General features: G+C 55.1%; 1 protein-coding gene and 1 long non-coding RNA gene across 8 annotated transcripts in view; one reads left to right on the forward strand and one right to left on the reverse strand.

Moving 5' to 3' along the window:
• LOC117287329 overlaps positions 1–7,682 on the reverse strand; it is a 12,588-nt gene extending 4,906 nt beyond the window's left edge. Inside the window, exon 1 of the long non-coding RNA XR_004518567.1 lies at positions 7,589–7,682. This is a non-coding gene — a long non-coding RNA (uncharacterized LOC117287329). The remainder of the gene's footprint in view (positions 1–7,588) is intronic.
• Positions 7,683–7,783: 101 nt separating this feature from the next.
• The window catches only part of Col16a1 (collagen type XVI alpha 1 chain), a 50,975-nt gene continuing 38,427 nt past the window's right edge, over positions 7,784–20,331 (forward strand). For 2 of the 7 annotated variants that reach the window (XM_010621599.2, XM_010621600.2), the window contains exons 1-19: positions 7,784–8,003; positions 9,525–9,622; positions 11,710–11,784; positions 11,888–12,008; positions 12,812–12,935; positions 13,251–13,517; positions 14,417–14,497; positions 14,661–14,786; positions 15,482–15,535; positions 15,838–15,864; positions 16,421–16,456; positions 17,442–17,468; positions 18,537–18,599; positions 18,848–18,889; positions 18,986–19,030; positions 19,117–19,152; positions 19,538–19,600; positions 19,958–20,002; positions 20,085–20,180. In XM_010621599.2, coding sequence (XP_010619901.1) covers positions 9,559–9,622; positions 11,710–11,784; positions 11,888–12,008; positions 12,812–12,935; positions 13,251–13,517; positions 14,417–14,497; positions 14,661–14,786; positions 15,482–15,535; positions 15,838–15,864; positions 16,421–16,456; positions 17,442–17,468; positions 18,537–18,599; positions 18,848–18,889; positions 18,986–19,030; positions 19,117–19,152; positions 19,538–19,600; positions 19,958–20,002; positions 20,085–20,180 — 1,392 coding nt within the window. In that variant the 5' untranslated portion in view covers positions 7,784–8,003; positions 9,525–9,558. Of the gene's footprint in view, positions 8,004–8,498; positions 8,581–8,967; positions 9,072–9,524; positions 9,623–11,709; positions 11,785–11,887; positions 12,009–12,811; positions 12,936–13,250; positions 13,518–14,416; positions 14,498–14,660; positions 14,787–15,481; positions 15,536–15,837; positions 15,865–16,420; positions 16,457–17,441; positions 17,469–18,536; positions 18,600–18,847; positions 18,890–18,985; positions 19,031–19,116; positions 19,153–19,537; positions 19,601–19,957; positions 20,003–20,084; positions 20,181–20,331 lie in introns of all 7 variants that reach the window. The other 5 variants (XM_010621595.2, XM_010621596.2, XM_010621597.2 and 2 more) reach the window with 5 other exon arrangements.

A 20,331-nucleotide genomic window follows, 5' to 3' on the forward strand; every position in this document is an offset into this window, starting at 1 on the left:
TCTCTGGACCTCGGTCCGGGCTGGGCGGGGCCACACAGGAGGAGGAGTCGGGGTGGCCCGAGGGGCCGGGGGCCTTGGCCGGCGGCCGGGCAGGGTAGGGATCCGGTAGACCCCGGCGGCTCCCTGGGCTCTTCCACCCCGGCCAGCTCCGTCGCCTCCGCCCCGCTTGCCCTGGCCTGCAGTCTCCTCGGCGGACACAAGGACCGTCCGGGGGCTTTAAGCTCCACTTAATAGAGGTCGTTTCTCAGGGAGCCGTGCCCAGCTCTCTGGAACTGCCAGGCCTTTTGGACAGGAGGATGACACCCCGGACCCCAGTGCTTCTGTCCTTTTCTGTTTCTAGGAGTACAGCTTGAGCCCCAAGAGGGAGGAGCTGCTCAGCCGTTTGCTCCCCCATGGGCCCCCCTTCCCTCCCACTTTGCTCTGGAGCCCAGAGCTGGATCTAAAAATAGGCAGAGGCTCGGAACGCTCCCATCCAGGAGTGGGTCAGGGAGGCTGTGCCACCCGCCGGGAGGGCCTTCTCCCGCTCCCGCACTGGGGCTGAGGCCGCCTTCATGACCAGCCGTCACTTGGCGCCTCTTGGCCCGACTCTCATGCTCGCCTTCGGGGCCCGGCAAGCAGTAGCAGCCACAGCCGGAGAGGATTAGGAGTTCTTTGACCTGATTTATTTGGTTGTTTTTGTGTGTCTGGTGGTGGTGCTCCTGCCTGGGCAGGACAGTCACGTCTACACCTGCCCATCTCTACGACTGGCACTCCCCAGGCTGCTGGATGGAGACCTGGGCTTGAACAAGAAGTCCTAACTGGGTTCTTGAGCAAAGACACCCTCCCCATTCCACAGATGAGAAAACTGGGCTCCTAATAAATAGGAAGGGGACCCAGCACAGGACAGAGTGTGCTGTGACACTTCTGGATTCAAGACCCAGCTCTGTTTCTTAGCACGCCCCTTGTTCAACTTCTTTTAGGGCCTGTTGCCTCCTATAAAGTGCTCAGATTAAGGCTGATACTCAGTTATGGCTCATTCTTCTGTAAAAGGGGAGTAATTATACATACTTAGCATTGTCCAAATGATTACAACTTTTTTCAAGAAACAGGGGCAGTATATTGGGAATTACACTGGTTCAGTCCCACCTCAGCAAATCAGTTACTATCTCCGGCAGCTGTTTTTCTCCCCTCCCAAGTACAGAAGAGGATTGGTGGGCTGGTGTGGAGAGCTCCCCCTCCTGGAGGGGTCCAGCTAAGGTGGCATGGAACACTTGGCCAGATCTAGAGCACCTGGTGACCCGTGAGGCCTGAGTAGGGGGAGAGAGGTGGCATCCTGGGCTTCTCACAGGTCTGGCACCTCACACTTATTCCCCAGCAAGAGGAGGAGACATGTTTGGGCTATTACAGGTTTAAGACTCTCAGTCTTGGGGAATGGAAGAAGCTCAGAGACCCCAAGTTCAGCCTTCCCCTGTTGTCAAAAGGCAAAGAGCCACCTAAAGCCAAATGCATAGAGGCAGACCTTGGCCTTGAACCCAAGTGCCCAGTCCTAGGCTCTTTCTTCCTACCTTCCAACCACTGTCTTCTTTCATCCAAACACACCAGTCTTGGGTATTTTTTGGATGATCAAGGTTGATATGCTGTTTTTTTTTTCTTTACATACTATTATTTAAGTCACTTTGTAGACAACTAAACTATTTTGTGTCAGAAATGTCAGACCTCTTAGAACTACATGAATTTGAGGCAAGGGGAAATATTAGAGATGAAGGTGGGTGTGAGATTTAGGCAACGGTCCATGGTAAATCACAAACCCTCTCGAATACTACTGTTAAGAACAATCATCTTTGAGCATTTCCTACGGGAGTGGCTCAATCTCATGCTTTGTCTCATATAATCTTCAAAACAATTTTCCTGAGGCTAATCCTTATTATTATCACCCATTCATTATACAGATATGAAAATGATGGCTCACAGAGGTGAAAGAATTGCTTCAGAGAACAAAGCCAGGGAGTAGCAAGCTAGGATCAGACTCTCTCTGACCTTTGGCTTTATGTTCTGCCGTGGTGCTGAAGTGGGGTTTGCACCCTGCATGCTCTCCCCCACCCCACTCCTGCATCCTGTCTGGCTAGCCAGGTTGTCGGGACTCTCTAGCCCAGCCCTGGACACCACTGGGAGAAGGTGGGGCTGAGCAGCAGCCAAAGCTTATCTCCACCCACAGGTTCCAGGATTTGAAGAATTTACAAGTCCCAACTGTCTGAGGCTCTTGCATGCAAAGAAAGAATCTAGGAGTCCCTGGCTGCTCCCGTGTCCCCAAGCCTGATTTGGATATTCCTTGCTTTGCAGCTCAGAGAAGGGGTCTGTCCTCAGAAGGAGCTGCTCCCCCACTTTCCATCTTCATGCTACAAGGATTTATAAAGCACGTAGGTAGGCTCCATCACAGGCTCTGGAAGACATAGTAACAAAAGCAGGGCCTTCTGTGCCTTGAGCTATCCCAAATGGAAAGGAAGGTGAAGACAGTTTCAAAGTTACAGGCTTGGAGGGAGAGAGGAGGAGAGGGAAGTGAGCCAACAGAATGTGTGTCTTGTGTGGTGAGGGTTATACACTCATGGTATGTCGGGAATAGCTGGTGTTTATGGAGAAGCACACTCAGCACTTTGCATGTGTCCTCTCACTAAACCCCCCTGCCCTCTTGTGAGGTAGGGACAAGTCCTCTTCACCAACAAGGACACCGAATTTCTCTCCAGACAGGGGTAATTTGTCAAAAGTCCACAGTTTGTAAATAGGAAAGGGGGGATTCAAACTTAGTAGCCACTGTTTTGTGCTATTTGATTTTTATAGGTGGCAAACCTATGACACACGTGCTGCACGGGCCTGCAGAGCCCTCTCTGTCGGCACACAAGCCACGTCACCCCAGCAGCTGAGCATCGATCAGATAATAGTTGTTTCTTCTAAACTGAAACCTCACCAGCTTTAATTGCAGCGTTGGTGCTTTGTGATAACCAAGTGGGTTTTGCGTTGTAGTTTGGGCACTCGGTCTCTAGAAGGTTTGCCTAACCTATAGTATAGGTGTAGAAGGTTTGCCTAACCTATATTATAGGTGAATAAATTAAGGCCTGGCTGTGACACTGAGATTTAAATCTTGAGTCCTTGCCGTTGTAGTGAAGTGGAGGCAATAACAATGCCCTACCTTCTAGAAGTGTTGCCAGTTTAAATGGCATAGCGGTTCCCACTGGACAGATGAGAAAGGAAGACCAGAGGGAAAAGGGACTTGGTCAGGCACCTGCTTTCTGGGCTCTTTCCCACATCGCCCTCTGCCCACCATCTGGGCCCGTCTTCAGATGACCAGCTCAAATTCAGGACCCATCCGGGTAAGGAAGACCAGAGGGAAAAGGGACTTGGTCAGGCACCTGCTTTCTGGGCTCTTTCCCACATTGCCCTCTGCCCACCATCTGGGCCCGTCTTCAGATGACCAGCTCAAATTCAGGACCCATCCGGGTCCTCTCTGCCTGTCCTCACCCCTTGAATTGGAACAGTAATAATACTTGGCCCTTTGTGGTTGTCCTGAGACTAAATTGAGTTTCTCTATGGATAATACAGGACAGCACTTTAAAAGTGCTGCTGCTATTATCCAAGGTAGAAATGGAATCAAAATCTGGTGTCCTAAGGAATGTGAGGATTCTGTGGAACAGAAGCTTCCCTGATTCAGGGTAGGACTTCTCCTCCGCACTACTGACAGTTGGAGTCAGGTAATTCCTTATTGGGAGGCCTGTCCTGAGTACTATATGATGTTTAGCAGCATCCCTGACCTCTGCCCTCTAGATGCCAGGAGGAGAAGGAAGAGAAGGAGGAGGAGGAAGAGGAGGAGGAGGAGGAGGAAGGAGTTCTAGGGAATCAGGGATTTTCCCTCTTCCATAGAGGGGACAGGAAAGAGACATGGAAGGAGGCAGAGCGAGGCCTCCTGTCTCAGTGTCCCTCAGAATGCAGAACCTGTGTGTTCAAGGACACGCACGCGTGTCTGAACATGCGCACCTTCACATTTGTGCCCGTGTCATGCTTCCTGTGGGCATAGTCTGTATCTGGATGCCCGGGCAGGGCTCGAGTGCCTTTGTGCACTCATTCACTGTTGGTAACTAGGGGTGCTAGGTCAGCTGTAGGGCAGTAATGACAGCAAGACAGGGTCACGCAGAAAAGCAAAGCCTAGACACTCACCTGGAAGCCGTGTGATAGGGAGTGGCTGAAGTTCCTCCACATCTGGAGGTCAGGGCAGACCACTGCGAGGATCCGGCTTAGGAGGGGAGCCCTGGAGAGCAAGGAGCCGGCCCAGCAAAGACAAGAGGAAACCCTTGCAGACGGAGGGAAGAGTGGGTGCAAACACCCCAAGGGGAAGCCAGCGAAGTGCATTCGGGGCTGAGAAAGGAAGCAGGAGCACAGTTTTGGGGATGAGGTGATAAACAGGAAGGCAGAGGCCAGATCATGAAAGACTTTTGAGAAGGTGAGGGAAAGATCTGGGGTTTTATTTTATGTAGCATGAGAACTGGAAGCCAACTGAGAGAGGTTAGGAAGGTTCTCCCTGGCTGCTAGGCTGGAGTGGAGGGGCAGTGCACTCTGAGCAGTGGGCAGAGCAGTCAGAACCTCTTGCAGTGGTCCCAGCAAAAGATGGTGGTGGCTTGGGCAAGAGTGGTAGCAGCGGAGATTGGGAGAAGTACAAAGGTGCGGCCTGTGTTTTAGGGGTAGAGGTGACAGGATTGGACGGGGCTAGTGAGGAAAAGGAAGGAGCCAGGCTTGGATTTTCAGATTTATCATCTGCATGGGTATGGTGGCATTGCGTAGAATGAGGAAGGCAGAGAACAGCAGATCTGTGAAGAGCAATTCATCACATAGGAAATGTCTGTGTGTGCACGCACAGCTGCGTGCACCTGTGCCAGGGCCCAAGTGTGCACGTGTGCACACAGAGGTCCAGGACCACATGCAAGCTTAAGACACACAAACCACCTCTGCTTGGATGCAAGGAGCCAAGCCTTATCCTGGCTCTTTATCCTCCCCAAGCCCCAAAATCTGCCTCTACCAGATGGGGATTCCCAGAGGCAAGCTGGGGTAATGGGAGGGCGCCTGAGCATTGTCAACATCTGGGCACATAACCCCAGGCCCAGGAGGCACTGCTATCCCCACCCAGCAGCGACAGGCAGGCTCCAGGGCAGCTGGTGGCGATTAGCAGTGTTGATTACCTCGTGGCGGTGCCATCTGGGGTGAGGGCACTGAGCCTGGCCCCACGGGATACCTAGCTTGCTGGTGTGCAGGGTTTTCTGGGCTGACTGAGTGTAAATGTGTCAATATAGCTACATGTATGTTTATGTGTACGTGTGCCAGTGTGTGCACAGCTGAGTGTTTCTGTGGGTGCTCAGTCCATGTGGCCACCTGTGTCTGTGTGCACACATGTACGTGCCAGACGTCTGCCTGCTTCTCTGAGTCATTATGCTGGTGCGCACGTGTCTGTGTCTCTAGGTGTGTTTTGTGCACACATGTTTATGTGTACATGCATGTGCCTGTGTGTGTACATTTAAGTACATGCAGTGTCACACACACAGGCACTGTGAGAATTAAACACCTGTCTCTGGGCATGTCCAGGAATACCTTCCTGTGGAGTCACCTGGGCTCCTATACGTGTCTTGTGTATCTGTTTAAGAGAAGGTATGCTGTGTGTGTACATGCATATCTGCATGAACACGAGTGCCCACAGATGTGTATGGTACGTGCACAACCAAGTCCTGCGAGAGAGCACACATGGCTCTCTCTGGCTGTGTGCACACGTGTTAGAGGGAAGCACACATCTGTCTATGATGGTAGATTCAGGCAAAGGCCATGTCCCAGCCTTGGCTACTGCTATAGACAGCCTGGATTCCTCCTTCCCAGCTTCCTGTGTCTCTGTCTCTGGCTGTTCTGGGTCAGCCATCCCTGCACAGGGCATGTGTACAGGAAGGGTAGGAGGGGCCAGGATGGCACAGTGGGTGAGACGCGAATCTATTCACTGCCAACTAGCTGTGTGACTGACGCTGCAAGGGCTGTGCTGTTCCTATGCTCCTGGTTTCCCATCCACAAGGCAGGGATAAACAGAGAAACTGACATACAGTTGTGGTAAAGATGCAAGGCGTTAGCATAGGTGGAATCTCAGAGCAAAGCCTAACCTCCTGGTGTTCCCTATCTTCCCACATGCCCAGCGCTGGTTAGTGCTCTAGGGACAGGCTGGGCCTGTGCCTGCCCACTCCTCACTCGAGCCTCAGAGAGCCCCACCCCCTGTACTTCCCTCCCGCTGCTGAGCTCAGCGTTCCCACCACTGCCACATGACATCTGGGCCCCCGGCTCCTCCAAGAGACCACAGTGGGGCGCCTCTGCGGCTACTCTGCTACTTGGGGTTTCCACTGACTCAGCGCCTCCGGGTTTGCAGGCGGGAAATCCCAGGGCTGGCTTCCCCGTGCCTGGGTTAGATGGGGCCACAGAGTTGCACTGCACTGTGTTAATGCGATGACCGCCACACCAAAATCAAGGAACTGCATTAGTGCCCCCCATCCCTTCTCCACCCATGGCCCCCTTCTGTGTGGTTTCCCTACTTTGACACCAAGGAATTTGCTGCTGGGGAGCGGGGTGGAGAGGACCCTCGAGGGTGCTGGCCTTGGCCAACCTCCCCTTTCCCTAATGGCACCGGAAGTATTACCTTCTCCTTCCTCCTCCAGAGTCAGATCTCTCACCCAGCCGCAATTCCTTTTGCTTCCCTGGATAGAAAGCATGCTTGACTCCCAGCTTCATCTCCCACCCCACCCCAGCCCTTGCCAGGGATCACCACAATAATGAAAATAACAGCAAATCGTTCTCTTTTGTGTCAGGCCATGGCTAAGCACTTTTACAGACATTTAACTCAGTTCCTTTAACAATCCGAGGCAAATACTACCATTAGCCCAAGTCACAGATGAGCAAGTCGAGTTCTAGTTAAGTGGTACATTTGAAGTCAACAAAGCCTGAGCAGGGGGCAGGGATCCGAGTCCTTCTGAGCTCATGGAGTAAGAAGGAGCAAGGAACTGGCTGGTTCCACTTCTCTGGGAATGAGGTCAGAGCAGGAGTTAATTTGGGGAGGGGTTGCAGACAGAGAGGGACAGACTAGGAATGTTAGGCTCAAGAACTGGAAAAAGCTGACCACTGAGGCTTGGGCGGCAGCCACATGTTGGGTTGAATGATCTTGGGAGGAGGGTCTCCACTCCCACCCCAGCCTCCTGGGGACCCAGCCAAAGAAGAGGGAAGGAAAAGAGGAGGTTCTTCAAACTCCAGGCCTGGCTCTTAAAAAGACGCCTACCCGCCCGCAGGAGCCCCCTTCCCGGGCGGCTCTGGACACGCAGGATCCGCCTGCTCGCTGGCTGGCTCACCTGGCAGTGGAAGTGGGAGGGGCGGGCCCGGGCACCCAGCCAGGAGCCTCCTGGGGACCCAGCCAAAGAAGAGGGAAGGAAAAGAGGAGGTTCTTCAAACTCCAGGCCTGGCTCTTAAAAAGACGCCTACCCGCCCGCAGGAGCCCCCTTCCCGGGCGGCTCTGGACACGCAGGATCCGCCTGCTCGCTGGCTGGCTCACCTGGCAGTGGAAGTGGGAGGGGCGGGCCCGGGCACCCAGCCAGGGGAGGAGCGGGGTTGTGAGTCCTTCAGTCTGTGGGTCCCGTGGCCGGAGCCCCTCCCGCGTCCCCTCCTCCTCTGGTCTGGAGGGGCGGGCCCAGCTGTGTTCCATTAGCTTTCCTGGCAGGCCCCCAGCCCCCTGGAACCGCCCCTCTTTCCCCACCCCGAGTGGCCGGCAAAGCGGCAGGCTTGCGCGGGACCGCACTCAGCCTGGAGAGCTCAGGCCTCTGGGAAGCTGGGGACCCGTGCGGCTGGCCCAGGGGGAGAGCGCAGATCCCCAGGGATCCGGCGGAACCCAGGCCCCGCTTCTCCGGGCTGGGGGCTCTGAGGCTGCCTGCCGGGATTGCTCAGTGAGGCTAGGGGATACCCAGCCACGGGTAAGTGGGCATGAAATGGACTGCCTGCTGGCAGCCGGCTGAAGGATCCTTTCCGCCCCTGACTGGCTGTGTGCCTTGGGGCAAATGGCATCCCGCTCTCTGGGCATCATCCTCTTTTCCATAGAGGGATGAGCTCTGATCTCCCTCCTGGGTCTACTCCCTCTGCCCCCAGTCTGTGCCTTTGTGTCGGGATGGAACATCTCCTTGAAGCCTGTTTCACTGTTTCTGTGGCCCCCCACGCAGACTGGGGCCTGGGGAGTGGAGGCGGAAGTGTTCACGCCTCCACGTGTGCCCACGTGGTGCCCACCTTGGCAGCCCTTCCACTGGCTGGCAGGAGGGGCAGGCCTGCCTAGTGTTTGAGGGGTGGGATATGCACATCCCGGGGATGGGGGGTTTTGAGGGGGAGGTACAGTTCTGTCCCAGGAGAAGGGGCCTGGTATCCTACCTCCAAATATATCGGGGAGGGGATCCTTTCTGTTCTCATTCCCTGTCCAGGACCAATGGAGGGAAAATGGGATTCCATCAGAAGGAATGAGATCAGACTTGCATAAGAACTTCCCAACAGGAAGGCCTATTGGTAGGGTGGTCATGGGCTGGCTGTGTGCATATGTATATGGTCAAACTTGTGTGCCTGAATTTATCAGTTACCATGTGTGTCTGAGCATGCCTGCGTGCAGGTAGGTTTGAATGCATACACAAGTACCATGTGTATCTCTGTGTGTGTGTGTGTGTGTGTGTGTGTGCCAAAACACGCATGGCTCTGTGTGCATGTGCATGAGCTGCCTGTGCTGGGGGAGGCTGGGTGATGTATGGCTGTGCTGGCTGATTGCTGAGCCTGCATTGATTTATCTGGACCCATCCATCAGGCTTTAATAAAACTAAAAGACTAGCGTCCATCAGTAGGGGAGGTTGGCAACAAGGTCCTGAGCCCTGGCAACCTGCTCTCCCACCTATCTTTACCCAGGGGGAAGCTTCATTGGCCCACACACAGCCCACTGAGACCTTCCAGGAGACTCAGCCAAGTCTTGAGATTCTGACCTTGTAGGTGCAGGGCTGCCAGCTAGCCAGGTACTGGGCTGGTGCGTGCCAGCACAGAGCACAAATACTGAAATGCTTCCAAGTGTTTTGATAAATAGTCTCTGCCTCAAGCCCCAACTATCCCAGCTACAAGGGTAGCTACCGTGGTACCTAGGACCCTTTGGAATTTTCTGCAATCCAGCAGCTACACACTGGCACAACCAGAGGCTGCCAGACCCTGTTTCCGTGCTCTGGCCAGCATTCTATTCTGTCTGGTGGGTCTCTGTGCCATACCGGTGGTTAAATATTTTGATTATCACCCATGCCCAGATCTTAGCCCCAGGCCAGTGGCTGGGCTCCTGGGAGGGACTAACACCTGGCTAGACCTCTTGCCATGCCATTCCCAGTGGAAGGGAGCCCTGTGGGCTGTCACTACTTGCCCATGTGTGGAATTGTGCTGTGGGATCTCAGGAACCTGACTTCCTGGGTCTCTGTGGCTTTCAGGTGCTGTGGCTGTGGCTGATCCCTCTGGACCAGGATGTGGACACCTGGCCTGTGGCTGCTCAGTCTCTGGGTCACCTTCAGCCATGGGGCAAACACAGGTGAGATGACACAGGATGGTCCGGGTGCCATAAGCCTGCAACTGGCCCTGAGGTGCCAGCATCTTTGCACATGTGGGGCTATGTATGTGCCCGTCATATGAGCATTTATGGAGAGTCTCGGGGCTGGGCTCAGGGTAGCCTGAGGAGTTTGCACCCTCAAACCTGTGAGAGAGTGTGTCTGTGCATATATTTACATCTTTGAGCAACTCTGTGTTTGTATCTCAGAGTGGCTCTGTGCATTTACACCTACTACTGGGTCTCTGTGTGGGGTCAGACAGCCCCCTCCCCTGTATACATAAACCTGTCCTGTGTTAGCCTTGGTGGGGGCCAGCAGGGTGGGAGGAGAATTCACTTTGCTTTCCCTGCCCTGTAGAAGGTTGGCCCAAGTCCTGCTCCTGCTTATGGTGGAGACTCCATCCTCCAGCCCAGATGAGCACTCCTCCTCCACCGCCAATCTGGCTCTCCTGTGCAGGGCTCAGCCTCAGGCCAGACTCTGGATGGGGCAGACGCTGCAGCTTTCTGGGGCCAAAGGCCAGGGGAAGTTTACTGGGCAGCCTGCCCAGCCCTACTGGGTGCCCTCTAGGCTTGGTAGCTCTGCCACCTAGCCAAGCAGGAGCAGAGCTCCTAGAACCCAGACCCAGACAGTCAAAGGCTGCCAACAAAGAAGCAAAGCAAGAGGGGTTGTGCAAGCCAGGCATGGTGGCACACAGCTAACCGTAGTCCCAGAACTCTGGGAAACCGAGGCAGGAGAAAATTGGACCCAATCTAGGCAACTGAGGAACTTCGTGAGATCCTGTCTCAAAAAGGAAGGAGGGAGGGAGGTATGGATATATCTCAGTGTGAGGTGCTCAGTTCCATTCCCGGAACCCCCCAAAAGTGTTATGTACCAAGAATGGGTGTTGCTACTAGTTGTGTGTGTGCCGTGTACGTGTGTGCACTCATACATATGTGTTCCTGCACATGTATGGGGGAGCTTTGCTCCTTTGGTGGGTGGTGCTGGGGCAGAGAATTTCAACATCTGTAAGGAATTTGGGCCCATTGCCAATGGGTGAGTCACCCACTGCTGCTTTGAGGCTGAAGACAGTGAAGATCTTTCTGGTCAGACCTGGGGGAGGGACTCTAGTGGGTGACCAAGACCAGGGATGCAGGATTCCTTCTTTCAGTCAGGCTAGCAAGAAGTTTGCCAGCCTCTAGGATCCTACTTTACTGTCTTGCCCCAGCTTTGTAGCTGCTTGCTGGGAAGGACTTTTTGATTCTAGCCTCTGTCTCTCCAGTATAGCACTCCCCTCAGTACTTCTGCTCAGTCAGCCAAGGGAGAGGAAGGTTTTGGCTGCCAGCCTGTCCCTTCAGGGCTGTGACGACCTGCATTAAAACGTCTCACTCTCTAGGCACCCTTACCTCTTAATGTGCCCTACCTGAATCTAAGGCCCTGGTGCTGCCCTTGAGCTTCAGTTCTCTTTAGACCCCCAGTGTCTTCTCACTGTTTCATTAGATGGTTGAAAAGCCACTCTGTGGGCTCGACTTGTGTCTGGTCTGCTTGTCTGCTTTGGATGTGGAAAGTGGGACCCATTGCGGAGAGCACATGTCCCAGCTGCACATGGCATCCCTGGGGGCATGGGTATCCACGACTCACCCATGTGCAGGCATGCCATGGAATCGCACAGAACACAAAATGGGCACGAGCCTGATATTTCCTCAACCTGAAGTGTTCCTCTGCCCCCACCTCAGTGCATGTGATGGAGGGAGCACACGCATATCCACAGCTCACCACCACACTGTGCTTTGGTGCCGCCCCGTTTCTTTTATCCTTTCCCTTGCTGGCCTAGACCCTGATGGGGAACACTGAGATTTGGGTTCCAGTTCCGGTTGTGCTGTGCCGTTGACTCACTCAGTGGCCTTGGGCCAGGCTTCAGTCTCTAGGCCTCAGTCTTCCTGACTATGTGTGTGTGGGGGGCTCCTCCTGGCTCCCAGGGTAGCCAGGGTCTAGGATGGGCCAGGCTAACACTGAACTTGCTGCTTCCCAGGAGCCCAGCTGGGCAGCTGCCTCAGCCCAAGTCCCCAGTGCTCCCCAGCCAATTCTCTTGTAGGTGAGCAGTGCCCCCCTTCAGAGCAGGAAGGACTCAAGCTAGAACACAGAAGTGACCTGTCAGCCAATGTGACTGGTGAGTGCCTCTCACCCTGTTGCTGTCCCCTCTCCCTTTGTCCAGGAAGGAACCCCTTCTTTACCTGCTCAGTTGAGCCTTTCATATGTTGTTTTTCCCAAAGGCTTCAACCTCATCCGCCGACTCAGCCTCATGAAGACCCCTGCCATCAAGAAGATCCGCAACCCCAAGGGGGGGCCTCTCATCCTGCGGCTGGGGGCAACCCCACTTACCCAGCCCACTCGGTAATGTGATGGAGGGAGCACACACGCATCCATAGCTCACAACCCCACTTGGTGTGGCCCCTGGGGATACACACTGACCTCAGTCACCCTGACTGTGAGGCCTCTCTGGGGCCCATTTCATCCTCCCCCTGCCAGGACTTAGCCTGGTCTCTGCCCTTGGTGCTTGTGGGATGGGTACAAGGGGGCATCTAGCAGCCCTACCCTGTCTCTTGCTAGCAGTGGGCAGGACCAGGTCTGCATCCTGTGAGCACCTCAAGAATGAGAATAGTAGGATGGGAGTAGGAACCCGGCAAGGGTGTGTGTATGTGCTCATGTGTGTGAAGTCCACACTCCCACCAGTCCTCGGGTGACTTGGGCCTGTCTAACCCTCTGGCCTCAACTCCCCACATATCCCCTCCTCTTCAGACTGCTCTGCCATACATAACCATCCCCATCTTTTTAGCATCTCTCCACCCCAGGCCCAGTTATTCACCCTCGGGCATCGTAGATTCCTTAGAAGCCTTTGCTAAAATTGGAATGCAATAGTAGTCATTCTGGGGAGTCTTTGTTTCTAGTCCCCATTCCCCTCGTGGGCACAGGCCCCTTCTCTGTTTTCCTCAGTATTCTCCCCAGTAGCCAGCCCTGTACCTGTCACCTAGAAGATGCCCAATAAGTCATGCAAAAATGGGAGAATGAGTGTACTTTGTTTGGAGGTGTGTGCCTTTGGTATCACGGGCAGGTTCACCATTCCTAAAGGCCCAGAGGAGTGGCCAGCAGCTGGACTCTCCCCCGAGCCTCAGGGCCTCCCTCTGCTCCATCCGCAGCCGAGTGTTCCCTCGAGGGCTCCCAGAGGAATTTGCGCTGGTGCTCACCCTCCTGCTGAAGAAGCATACCTACCAGAGCACGTGGTACTTGTTCCAAGTGACTGATGGAAATGGGTACCCGCAGGTGAGCCCTTCCCACTACCCTGCACTCACGCTTCCTGGGGTGTCAGGTGAGACCAGTCCAGCCCAGCTTCTAGGCCAGCTTGTGATTTCTGCGGCCTCCCTGCTCCATCTCAGCGCCCACCCCCAAGGTGACCTCAGCCCATCGGTACCAGTCCCATTCTTTCAAGATGTATTTCTTCATGACTCCAACCAGCTTTCTTCCCTTTCTGGAACTCAGTTTCTCCTTCTGTGGAATGAGTCGATGGCCCTTGACTTTGCCATGAAGTGGCTCTGGAGCTCTGAATCTCTCTCCTCCTCCTTTCCCAATTCTGCACAGATTTCCCTGGAAGTCAACAGCCAAGAGCAGAGTCTGGAGCTCCGGGCACAGGACCAAGATGGTGAATATGTGTCCTGCATCTTCCCAGTGCCCCAGCTCTTCGACCTGCGTTGGCACAAGCTAATGCTGAGCGTGGCTGGACGAGTGGCCTCTGTGCATGTGGACTGCATCTCAGCCTCCTCCCAGCCTCTGGGGCCCCGGAGACCCATGCAGACTGTGGGCTATGTGTTTCTGGGCTTGGATGCTGAGCATGGCAAGCCTGTCTCGGTGAGTGCTAACTTGCACCATGGCCTTGGCTGCACCTTCTAGGGGCCTGAGTGAGCTCCCTCAAGTCTGCATCTGACGAGGTCCTCCCCTTGCTCAGAATCCTCCCGTGGTTCCCCTCTGCCCTCTAGATCAACCCAATATGGTTAACCTGGCATTTGAGACCCTTCGTGATATGTCTCCTATAAGAGTTCATAGCATTATCTTCCTTCCCGTCTCTCTATGTAGCTCTGCTCTGGTCAGTTCCATCCTAGGCATGTAGCTCACCTAGCACTTTTACAAGTCAGTGCCTTTGCCTATCCTGTTACCTCTAACTGAAATGCCCTTCTTTGCCTTCCAGCCAGATGAACAGGCCCTGCTTGCATGTAAGCCTCCTCCTCCCTCTTCCTCTGGCCTCTGTCCCTCTTTCCAACATGTGCGGTTTGATTTTGATTTTAGTGACAATTGGGGTGTGTGTGTGTGTGTGTGTGTGTGTGTGTGTGTGTGTGTAAGGACTGAAGACTGAACCCAGGACCATCACATCACACTTTATTCCTTTTTAAATTTTGAGACAGGATCCTGCTGAATGCCTGGGCTGGGCTCAAACTTCTTTTGGGAGGGGGGTACTGGGGATCAAACTCAGGACCTTGTGCTTACAAGACAGGAGGTGACACCACTGAGCTAAATCCCTGGTCCCGTGGGCTCAAATTTTTGTTGCTGCTGCCTCAACCTCCTAGTGTGCTAGGATTATGGGCTTTCACCACCATGCCCGACTGACAGCTGTAGTCTTGATAGGCTCTCAGGCCAGATTGGAAGCACCCTGAGGTTAAATTCTGGGGCAGAGACATCTCTGTACCTCACTGGGGGCCAGTACACAGCTGTTGGAGAAAATGACTTGAAATTAACTTCTGTGTCCCCTGCAGTTTGACCTTCAGCAGGCACACATCTACTGTGACCCAGAGCTTGTGCTAGAAGAGGGATGCTGCGAGATTTTACCAGGAGGGGTGAGTGCCTGGCCCTAGCATGACTGGGAGTGGGGGGTAGGGGGTTGGGGTACTGTCTAATGGCACTATGTGCTGGAGATGCGGGGCTCTGGAAACAAATGTGTAGAGTCTTGGGATGAATCTGCCTCTGTACTAACTACAGCCCTTCCCTCACCCTGAGCAGTGCCCCCCAGAGACCTCCAAGGCCCGCCGGGACACCCAGAGTAATGAGCTCATCGAGATCAACCCTCAGACAGAGGGCAAGGTCTACACCCGCTGCTTCTGCTTGGAGGAGCCTCAAAATAGCAAGGTGGATAGGCAGGGCATGTGCAAGAAACTGTCCCTCCCTGACCTGACTGAGATCTGACACCAGGACCAGCCGGCCATGTGCCCGGGGAGGGAAGGGCACTAAATGCCCGTCTGTTTATATTCAGGGAGGCACAGGAGCCTGTGCCTGTTCAGCTATGGCATTGAGAGTTATGCCCATCGGGCTCTGGCACTGCCCCACTGATGCCACCTAGACCTTTCTCATGAGGGCAGCACCAGGCTTGCAACAAAGGCAACTTCTCAGGCAGGGACACCTGGGGCCAGAGGCCTGGTTGCAGTTTCCCCCAGGGCTCACTCCCTTGTGCAGCACCATGGCCAGCTGCCCTGTCCCTGGTCTCTTGTTCTTTGAAGGTGGCAGGGAAACCCAGTTCCTCCTTTAGCCTCACCCCCTGGCTGGGAGGCTCCCAGCCCACTGGGCACCATGCCCAGCCTCTGGCTGCAGGAACACAGGATCCCATTGATTCGAAGCCTTGTTTTCTCCGACATCACATGGGAGGGAGGAAAAGAAGGGGCGCCTGTGATGTTGGCCTAGGGGCCCGAGTAGGCCTCTAGCATCCTGGAAGGTAACACATGCCAGGGTGAGGGGGTACCTGGGTCCACAGGTGCTCTCAGTGTCCCTTTCCAGCATGGGCCCCAGAACTGCCCCTCCTCTGTGTTTCCTTTTGCTCTGTGTGCCAGGTGGATGCAAAGCTGATGGGAAGAACCAGCCAGAAGGCAGAAAAGGGAACAAAGGTAGAGATGGTGGGCGGGAGGAGGAGCTTGTGATGCCCTCAGTCTGCCCTGTATGCTCTCCATAAGCTGCTTGGAGAAGGCTCTCCACTCCCACTCTCTTCCTGCCTGGACAAAGCTTGGGCAGCGTGGTGCCAGCTCTGAGAAGGAAAGACAGACAGGGTGGGACAGACTCAGGACTTGACACTCTCTAGAGAGCCAACTCCTGCAAGCCTACTCCTGCTGGCTCTTGGGCAGGGATTTTGGCGCAGTGCTTTGCTTGATCCTTGAGTTCTCTGCCCACTCTTGTGCTCCCCTTTTCCCAGGTCCTTCGGGAGTCAGCAGTTGATGAGGTGAGCCCTCAGTCCGGGCTGGCCAAGGGGCTTGGATAAGGGAGTGCCAGCATGAACATTTTGGACAAGACTTTGGGTCGTAGGCCCTGTGAATGGGGGTGATAGATGACTACACAGCTCCCAGCATACCTTGGGGGCCTGACACTGGGCCCTATCTGCCCACTGCCTTTCCTGGGTTGTGGGGTGGTAGGCTTGGAGGACACTTGCTGAGTTGGCAGCCAATGGCCATGAGTGTCATGGGGAGCCCAGGCATTGGCCTTGGAACTCCTAAATTCTGATCTTTACTCTGCTGTGACATACCGTGTGACCCTGGATCCACTACTATTGCTCTCTGGGCTTTGGTTTCCTCACCTAGCATATGGCTGTGGGTACAAGTTAGTGGGAAGTGAAGAGTGATTCTTGTTTTTTAGGGTTCCTATCTTCATGTGTTTCTCCAGTCACACTCAGGACTTGTGTGATGCGTGTGCCTGAGTGTGCTTGTGTGTGGGTTGGGCAGGGATGAGGGTGCAAGGCTGATCCCAAGGGCTCAGAACTGACCCTTGTTTTTCCTTCTCAGTGCCCACCCTGTGTCCATGGCACCCAGGAGAGCAATGTGAGTGAAGGGAGGGCATGCAGGGTGGGGTGGGTGAGGGCTCAGAGTGGATGTTGCCTGGAGTTGGCTGGACAGCTTCCTGGTTGAGGACAAGGGGGCTTTGTGCACTTTCACACCCCTCCCTGCTGGGCTCCCAGAGCGGGGGACTTGACCCCACCCCCACACCCGCCCAGCCAGGGCTGCATGGAAGCTGCCTCCCGCCCTGTGAGGGAGCCGGGGTGGAAGGGCACTGCACGATAGCCATCCTGTGATAGCAGGGCTTTGGCTACTGATCCAAGCTCCGTATGTTCCACACAATCTCAGGTCAGCTGTGCCTGGAAGGTTTCACATGGCACCTGCTGGGCCCGAGACTGGCTCCCAAACCCACGCATTACCTCAGAGCCTAGCAGAGTCCCCTCTTCTCCTCAATAGCTGACCCTGGTCCTGCCTCCCTCTGGGCATCTGGAAGGATGAGAGAGAGGGGTTCAGTGAGAACCCAGCTGATACCCAACTGTGCCTCTTCTGTGGGCAGAGTGAGTCACTGCACTCCGAGGCCTGCTGCTCTGAGCTGACAGGCCACATTGGTCCACGAAGGGCACAAACCCAGCTGCCCTCACCTCTATGCTCCCTGACTGTGGGGGACATCAGGAAGTGACCCCTCTGCTGCCTGTCCCCTTATAGATCTAGTCCCCACCAAATCTGGTAAGGCTGATGGTCCCTAGAGATATAGGAGTTACCATGGAAACTGAGCAGCCATGTTATCCTAGCAACTAGAGGCGGAGTTAGCCAAAGCCAAGCAGGTTAGAGAAGGCAAACAAGACCCTTCTGTGGGTTTTATAGCCTTAGGAAATAGAGTCAGCATGCTGGTTGGCCTGGGAAGCAAGGTAGATGGCAGGCTGTTGGCCCTCCTGCCATGCTGCGTGACCTTGAATGACATTCTTGCCCTCTCTGAGTCTTTGATTTGCTGTCCCGTTTTGAGGTGTAATGCCTTCCTCTGTCCCCTCAGGTCACACTTGGTCCTTCTGGCTCCAAGGTGAGTCTTGACGGGAAACAAGACACTCCTGCCCTCTTTGCTGGCTCCAGCCCATCCTATACTATGGGGCTCTGTGGTTGTGTTTCTCTATCAGGACTACCTCAGTCTGTGTGAATGTGAAGTGATAAAAGGTGTGTGTTGGAGACAGCAGAGGGTTGTGTGTATGGAAAAATGTTAAGAGCTGCCCTTTTCTAAGGCTCTACTATGCAGCAGACTCTGGGCCACACAAATGCATCTTTTTTTTTACCTTCCTGTTCCCCCTCAATACTCATCCTGTGGGAAACTGAGGCCCTGCTGTGCCCACATGGGTGTGCCAAACTGACCACGTGGGCAGGGCTGTTGCGTCTCTGGGATTTGCATGTGTGGTCCATGGCTGAGGGTTGAACCGTATCCCTGTGAGCCTAATGGGGCTGCAGAGCTTGTGCTCAGTAGGGAGGCCGTGCACGCAGACTCCAGCCATGGGTGAGGGCTCACGAGTTTGTAGAATGACTCTCTGAGCCACCTTCACAGAGTGCTGCCTGCATGCCAGCCTCTGTGCCAGCACCTTGGCTGGAGCACCCATGTCTTCCTTACCACAACCCCTCGAGGCAAAGACTGACACAAGCCCCACTTTACTGATGAGAAAACTGAGGCTAAAAGATGTGTCTGGCCCTTAGTCACATGGCAGCAGGTACCAGAATTGGGCTTAGGCAGTCTGACCCTCAGCCGTCATGGGCTTCTGCCACCCCACGTGTGTCTTGGCACACCAGAAGTGCTGCGTGTGAGCTGGGGTGCATGCATATGGGCGTGGGGGAAGGAACACCTTCTGCGTGAGACTGGATCTGCCATATGCAGCCTTTTGGGTGGGAGGGGCGTGTGGATGGTGTGTGTGGGATCCATATGCTGTGTGTGTGGGGAGGGTTGGGGTGGGACTGGACGCTCTGTGTGTGTGTGTGTGTGTGTGTGTGTGTGTGTGTGTGCTTGTTCGTTTGTGTGGTGGATGGGTGGAGGAGACTGGGTGGGCAGCACTTCCAAGAGGCTCCCACATGTCTGCTCTGGTCCCAGCTACCATTCTGGTTTTACCCACAGGGAGAGACAGGTGAGCGAGGCCTGCCTGGTCCATCAGGCCCCAAGGGAGAGAAGGGAGCACGGGTGAGTGCCCAGCCATGCACACTGCAGGGCTGTCCCAGCTGGGCCCCAGGACTGGGCTGGAATGTGAGTCACTGTGCTGTCATCTCAGCGAGAAGCCTGGCCCAAGAGGAGGGGTGAGGGGGGTATTCTAGGATTTAGTTTATGGGAGCCTCTGGTTTCTAGGGATACCTGGGCCTTTCCTCCTCACAAGAGGTCTAGGATGACTTCTCCAGAAGCCCACAGCCCTGATCCCTGTCCCTTACTCCCAGGGCAATGACTGTGTGCGAATCTCCCCGGATGCTCCGCTTCAGGTAAGGCCCAGAGGTGCTTCAAGGCCAAGGTGGGGCCGCCCCAGTGGACCCCAGTGGTGTCCTGGGCTTCCCTCAACACCTTGTCTCCCTGCTCAGTGTGCAGATGGCCCGAAGGGAGAGAAGGGGGCGTCAGGAGCCTCGGTGAGTGTGGAGCTGGGACTGGGGGAAAGTGGCTGGGGCTCACTCTTCCTTCCTCACCCTCTCTCTTGTGTCCCCTCTCATCTTAGGGACCATCAGGACTCCCAGGCCTAACAGGCCAGAAGGTAACAGGCCAGGATTTGGAGGGGTGGGTGCCAGGGTGGTCTGTAGACCTCACAGGCGTGAGGAGGGAGCTGTCTAAAGTCCTCCTGCAGAATGGCATCGGTGGGCATAGTTGGCAGGACCTTCTTTCATTGCTCCCAGTCATCCTGCCTTGTCCAAACACTCACCCCCCTCAGAAGGAAATGCCACACACTCCCAGAGTAAGTGGACTGGCTGAGGTGGAAGTTCCTTCTGATGTCTGGCCTCCTGTGGAAGCCATTCCATTTCAAGGGAGGCAAAGTCAAATGGGCTCGGAAGCAAGCGCCCCTCCCTTAGCTCTAGAGAAGCTGCCTTGGTTCTTCTGGTCCATTCCCACAACCTGAGTGACTTTGCCTCTTCTGTCCCCAGGGCCAGAAGGGCGAGAAGGGCGATGGAGGAATCAAGGGCTTGCCCGGAAAGCCAGGCCGAGATGTGCGGTGCTTGGAACCCCCGACCCCCACAGCCCCTGGCACTGGACCTTGAAATGCCGGGATTTAGCCAGGCGATCCAACCTTCCGCCTCTCACTCAGACAGGACATCATGGCTCAGGGAGGGGAGGAGCCCTGCCTCAGGGTGCAGCAAGGAGGGACTAGAAAAGGAACCGAACCCAGGCTTCCTGGATCCTCCTCAGATGTCCCAATGGGAACATTTGATAGCTTTGGGAAACTGGGCTAGGGTCTGGTTTTCGGTAGGGGCAGAGTGGGTGGGACATGTCGCTATTTATTTACCTGGCCCATGAAGGGAGGTACCAGGGCCCTGGCTGTCCCTACACCTGCCCCTTCCCTGCAGGGCCGGCCAGGAGAGATCTGTGTGATCGGACCCAAAGGGCAGAAAGTGAGTTGTGGGTCTGGGGGCTGGGGAGGGGGTGGCAGGGCTGAAGTGGCAGCTTTCTCACACCCATTTGCATCTGTGCCAGGGAGACCCTGGCTTTGTAGGGCCTGAGGGGCTGGCAGGAGAGCCTGGGCCTCCCGGCCTCCCTGGTCCCCCTGGGATAGGACTGCCTGGAACCCCTGTGAGTACTGTCCTTGCCTGTCCTCCTGTCTGTCCTCCTGCCGTGCTCCATACCAGGAGGGATGGCACCCTTGTCCCAGGGGATCCTGGATGGAGGAGGGTTGAGGAAAAAGATCTCACTATGCTATAGCGAATCCCCCAAACTTCCATCC

This window comes from Fukomys damarensis, unplaced genomic scaffold (genome assembly GCF_012274545.1).
Source record: "Fukomys damarensis isolate Sample0158 unplaced genomic scaffold, DMR_v1.0_HiC HiC_scaffold_23, whole genome shotgun sequence".
Classification (NCBI taxonomy): domain Eukaryota; kingdom Metazoa; phylum Chordata; class Mammalia; order Rodentia; family Bathyergidae; genus Fukomys; species Fukomys damarensis.